General features: G+C 45.2%; 1 protein-coding gene across 2 annotated transcripts in view; it reads right to left on the reverse strand.

Annotated features, from left to right (window-relative positions):
• The window catches only part of LOC139453946 (genetic suppressor element 1-like), a 104,173-nt gene extending 99,513 nt beyond the window's left edge, over nucleotides 1–4,660 (reverse strand). For both annotated transcript variants that reach the window (XM_071235389.1, XM_071235388.1), the window contains exon 1: nucleotides 2,169–4,660. In XM_071235389.1, the coding sequence (XP_071091490.1) occupies nucleotides 2,169–4,259 (2,091 nt within the window). In that variant the 5' untranslated portion in view covers nucleotides 4,260–4,660. The remainder of the gene's footprint in view (nucleotides 1–2,168) is intronic.
• Nucleotides 4,661–6,000: the final 1,340 nt, after the last annotated feature.

Genomic DNA, 6,000 nt, shown 5'->3' on the forward strand with positions numbered 1-6,000 from the left:
GAAAAATACAGTATTTCAACAGTAAAACCATCATAAACATGATAAATAGACAATCTTATGCAAGTGGATTTTTAATTTTTTTTATATCAACACAAGTCCAAGTTTCACTCTGAGGCTTTAAAACTTTATCAATGTGTGTCCCTATATCTACAATATCTGCTGGAGGTGGCTGCTCTAAATGTAAGGGGAATTACTCTGGTTGACTATTTTCAGTGTTTAATAGATGAGGTGAAATGGCGTCCAAGAGTATTGCACTTATATAGCGACGTGCATGCACGTGTATGTGTGTGTGGTTGCTTGGTACTAGTCCGGACTGATGCCCATTTATAGTGCTAGCACACTGAGATACCATGCCGCAGTTTAACATGAATACCCCACTCAGACACAGTATACTGACTCCGAGCCGACCAGACCTTGTTTTAGTCCCTGAATGCCGAGCGCCAGACAAGGTAACAACAAGTACCATCTTTAAACGTCTTTTGGTATGACGCAGCTGGGGATCAAACCCCGGACCTTCCGCTCTCCGGGCAGACGCTCTACCATTAGACCACAGAGGCGGTCTCAATGTTTAAGAATGATCAGCATGGAATCATAACTTCAAATCTCTCTAAGTCAGTATTTTTTGCCTGCGGTTTGGTTAATTGCTTCTAATTCTCATTTTTACTAATTCTGTAACTTATCTTAAGACTTATCATCTCTTATCCCAGATTAATTTTTATAAATAGAGAAAATGCTATTTTCTAAAGACTACTTCGTTGGGTTATGAAAGTATCCGAAATAACTGCCTGTCCGTGGCTGGTAACATTTCTGTTTGGCTAGCGTGGCTGCATGAAATATTCTTGCATTCACCCAACTGTCTGGCAGATAATTTTAAGATGACTTATGTATTCAGTTTCATTATAACTCTTTGTAGATTCTCCAATAATTTTTTGTATTATTTAACTGAATCAAGACACAACAGATGCAATTTGTCTCTTATTTTGTTGTGATTTTTCAATATTTATAATGTCAATGCGGGCAGGAAACACTTATGGGTCACTGCACAACTGTCTCTTTGAGTCATAAAAATATTTCAAACACAGTTACCCAGCAACTGAGACATGGGGTGAGGGGAGGGGTGGTGTAGGTTGTGTTTAGTTCTTCTACCAAGGTTACCATGGTTTCTACCTGGGTAAATAAATGAAATCTATGGTGACACTCACCACACCTGGTGGTCATCATGAAGGCAACACAAAACACCATTTCAAAAGGCATTGAACAAATTGAAGGAAATTAATGCCAAATACCAAACAAACATCCGTTGTTGACATTGAACATCATATTACAATGTGTGCATGTGAAGAGCAAGCTGGTAGGAGGTCTGAGGGTTGGGGGTCTGAGGTTGCTGCTGAAGGTTGGGGATTGGTGCCCTGAGGATGGGTGATTGGTGCCCTGAGGGTTGGTGATTGGTGCCCTGAGAGTTGGGGATTGCCGCCCTGAGGGTTGGGGGTCTGAGGTTGCTGCCCTGAGGGTTGGGGATTGGTGCCCTGAGGGTTGGGGGTCTGAGGTTGCTGCCCTGAGGGTTGGGAATTGGTGCTATGAGGTTGCTGCCCTGAGGGTTGGGAATTGGTGCTATGAGGTTGCTGCTCTGTGGGTTGGGGATTGGTGCTATGAGGTTGCTGCTCTGTGGGTTAGGGATTGGTGCTATGAGGTTGCTGATCTGTGGGTTGGGGATTGCTGCCCTGAGGGTTGGGGGTCTGAGGTTGCTGCCCTGAGGGTTGGGAATTAGTGCTATGAGGTTGCTGATCTGTGGGTTGGGGATTGGTGCTATGAGGTTGCTGATCTGTGGGTTGGGGATTGGTGCTATGAGGTTGCTGCTCTGTGGGTTGGGGATTGCTGCCCTACGGAGTTGGGAATTACTGCTCTGATGGTTTGGGGTCTGAGGTCCTTTTCCATGACATCACATTTGTGTGCAAAGCTGACATTTTTAAGGCCCTCCCAGCATACCCATGGAGTGGGGAAAAAATATAGGCTCTGCCACTAGTAGTAGTACTAGCCCCAACTCTATAATCTATGAGTACTAGCCCAACCATTTTCAGTGCAAATTATTCCGATTTATTAACCACAAAGATCAACAACATCGGTTTCACTGGGGCTGTAACAAGGGCTGAAAGGTAGACTGGTCCTACCTGTTCCCGCGAGTCGCTGCTATTCTCCTCCACGACCTGCGTCTGATGAGGCTGCTGAATCCAGTTGTACTTCCGGTGATCGTCAGGGACACCCATCCTCTCGTTCTCTGCGAACTGATGACGTAGACTGAAGGCACACGAGCTACACGCAGCAATCTCCTCCCCGCTGCTGAACACCAGGGCGTGAGATGGGGCCTTGTGTTCCTTCAGGAAAGGGAACTTGTGAACTTCCAGTGTTCTCATTGCTTTCCTCGCAACTGATGTTCCACAAACATAACAGACAAAGTCCTGCACTGAATATTTCCTCACCCAGCGCTTGTGGTCTTCTGGATCCTTGGATTCTTCAAACTCTTTCCACTGAGTAATGAGTGAGCAGAAGCAGTAGGAGCATGCGGTCACGGTTCCGTCTTCTGTGTTGAGCTCGGCCCCCGGTGCCGGATCTCGACTGGCCAAGAATGGAAAGTATGGTGCTGACTGGCTGTTGGGTGTCTTGGCTTCGTGCCGCATTGGGTATGAGCATAAAGTGCGTGCTTTGGTAATCAGACATTTTTCGCCACAGATAAAACATACCTTCTTTGGTATGGAGGTTGCTTGTTGTAGTGGATGGGGAATCGATGCTCCTGATGACGATGATGGCTTGGTTTCGGCGAGCTGACGATGATGCTCGAGAACCTTGGCAGCCAATGCATTGTTGACACTGTTGGGGATTGTAGGCGGCACTGATGAACCCTGTCCCTCCACGGCCTCGGTCTTCACCATTGGCTGAGCAATGGCCAAAAGTCCTTGGGCACTACCAGGAAGGGAGGAAGGGAGGGGGCTTTTGCTGATCTGGATGTTGAGTGGCTGGGTGACATCAGACCCATCAGAGGGGGGCTTGGGGTGAGGCTTCTCCGAGTCCTTGCTATGATGTGGTTTATCAGGTAGCGGTACTGTGTAAGACCCACTGACTGGCAATAATGAGTATCTCCTCTGAATTAAAGGAATCTTTTTGGCTTCATAATGACACCACTGGCTTTGGAGATTATGATGACAATTTTGGCAAACTAGGACGGTTCCATCAGGGTTCAAAGGACGTGATCCATGGGGCCGCCTAAGTTCCCTAATAAAGGGAAAATACATAACAAGTTTATTTTCTTGGGATGGAATCGTGTACAGAGGCCTAATGGACTTGATAGGATATGACTGGCCGCACAGGTAGCATGTCTCTGCATCAGATGTTTTTTCCTTCTCGTAAGATTCCCGTATTTCTCGGACGCCCTGGGACTTAGTAGTGATGTGATCATCTCCCACACTATACATCCTCGCACTAGGGGGCACCCCGGCCCTCTCATATGTTAGCCATTGTTGAAATAAGGATGTAAAACAATGTTCACACAACTGCACCAATCCCTGGCTACTTATCGATGATGCGCCCCTTGGTGGGACGATCTTTTCTAGAAATGGAAAATACGGCTCATTGCCTGCCTGTCTGACAGCTGATGCAAGTTTACAATGAGATATCTGCTTTTCTTTGCCACAGGTAAAGCAGGTGTAAGAATCTCGAACAACATGACGTTGGCTGTGGCCAGCACGCGCCAGGTCAGTCGCTACTTTAGTTGGGCCAACGGACAGGTCCAGAGCTCCATCAGGTGCTTGATGAACAGGGTGGTGACTTCGAGGGGGGTCCCTGGTGTGATGGTTGCTTGGAATTAAATAACCATCTCGAGAGTAAGACGGTCTCTCTGGGGATGAAGAAGGGTTATAAGAGTCGTTGGTTGTCTGATATTGTAATCCCATTACTTGTGCCATATACTCCCCTTGCAGTTTCATTTCCGCACCTGTAAAATGACCGTTGTCAGCTCTCTTCAGCCAATACAGTCTTTTGATGGCGGGAGTTTTGCTTCTCTCATACGCTTCCCATTGCTGAGTAAGAAAAGCATAACACACTCTACAGCTGTCTACGAGACCATCTGGGCCTGGCAGACGGGAACCTTTGGGCGGATCGTGGTGCTCCAGAAAAGGGAAGTAGGGTCCTTTGTCTCTCGCCTTGATATGAATAGAGAGTTCGGCGCCCACACTGCCGCACACAAAACACACAGTGCGAGATGGCATTGTCCAAACTTTAGCACACGGAAACCTCCTGATCAAAACACAAACAAAACATAAACTATTGAGCGTCTCGTCATCCAGAGGCCGAATAACACAAATACATTTGTTGAAATGTCTGTCATGTCTCACAAATAAAGAGGGATGCCCATGAGTCACTCCGAGTTCTCACGGCATTGTTTGAGAAAAGACGTTTTCAAAAGTGGGTCTCGATTCAATCAGTAAATGCTGCGATCACCCACCTTACATAATGATAAGAATCCACCATGATCGAAAATTCAGCTAATTAAATCCTACTGGCTACTCTCCTGTCTGTTTGTAGAATGCGGCTTGTCAAATGTCCAAACTCCAAACTTATATCGAGGGAATTCCCTGCACCTCTCTAGGTCGCCATGTTAGAACATCTGTCTTAGTCGTCCCATAATGCTTAGCGTTATCCGGAATGGGGCTCCCCTATCAGACTATAGCTTGTTTCAACATTCTGCGTGAGAGGGTGTCGGAAATTATGAATATCCAAAATATCAATTTTCCTCTTATCAAGCAATTAGCATGATAATTTTCGAAAGGTTTGCTAGTCAGTCATTATAAAAAAAATATATTAGTTTATCATTGTTTTGTAAGATGCGTGAAGTCCACTGTCATAGCAACTGATTTAGTTTTTTAGAACTACTTGCGTACCAATACCATGACAAAACAAAAAATGCATGGCGATTGTTATTACCAAAAGCAATAATTTAAACCAACACTTTTATATACTTTCTCCGCAAAATGCGTGTAATACAAGGTCACTATAAACGTCTAAAAATTAATCAAAATAATTAATTTACAATCTGACAGTTACTTGACTGAAGCATCGCTATGTTAATCCATACAACTCCTAGAATGGTAACCGCTATGAGGTAAGGTAATTTACTATGGTGGTGGGGGTGGTGTGTGTGTGTGTGTGTGTGTGTGTGTGTGTGTGTGTGTGTGTGTGTGTGTGTGTGTGTGTGTGTGCCGGGGAGGGTACGATTGGTCTCAGACCCGAATCAAATTTTATGACACCAATTTAAAGTAACCTTTGTTCACACGCCCATCAATACATTTATTACTATTTCATGCTCCCCACCCACACCCCATCCACACCACTCCCCCCCCCCCCCCCGACACCCACACCCCATCCACACCCCTCCCACACCCACACCCCACCCACACCCCTCACACACCCCTCACACACACACACCCCACCCACACCCCTCACACACACACACCCCACCCACACCCCTCCCACACCCCTTCCACACACACATACCAAATAACCAATCCCTAAATAATGTTCAAATATGTATTTCCTTATTTGACAAATTAACAATGGAATTTATTCATCGCCTCCCTCCCATCCATGCATGGTTCCGCCGAGGTTCACCTGACTTTAGTTGCATTGTCGACTATTAGAAGTAGCTGGAGACTATTAGAAGTAGCTGGAGACTATTAGAAGTAGCTGGAGACTATTAGACTATTAGAAGTAGCTGGAGACTATTAGAAGTAGCTGGAGACTAGCTTGTGGCACACATGTGCATTCCAAGGTTGTTGTTTTTTTATCGAGATAAGATATTTTTCAGCTACAGCTACAAAACCAGATATGATTTTTATTTAAATCTATGAGACTGAAAAAAATTAAAAGGAAAACACCTTGGAGCAATGTAACTTTTATGGCAGGTTTTGTTTTTAACAGACTGAAGCATAATTATTATTTTTAAGAATTGTC

The sequence above is a fragment of the Haliotis cracherodii genome, unplaced genomic scaffold (genome assembly GCF_022045235.1).
Source record: "Haliotis cracherodii isolate W230 unplaced genomic scaffold, xgHalCrac1.p SCAF_10, whole genome shotgun sequence".
NCBI lineage: Eukaryota > Metazoa > Mollusca > Gastropoda > Lepetellida > Haliotidae > Haliotis > Haliotis cracherodii.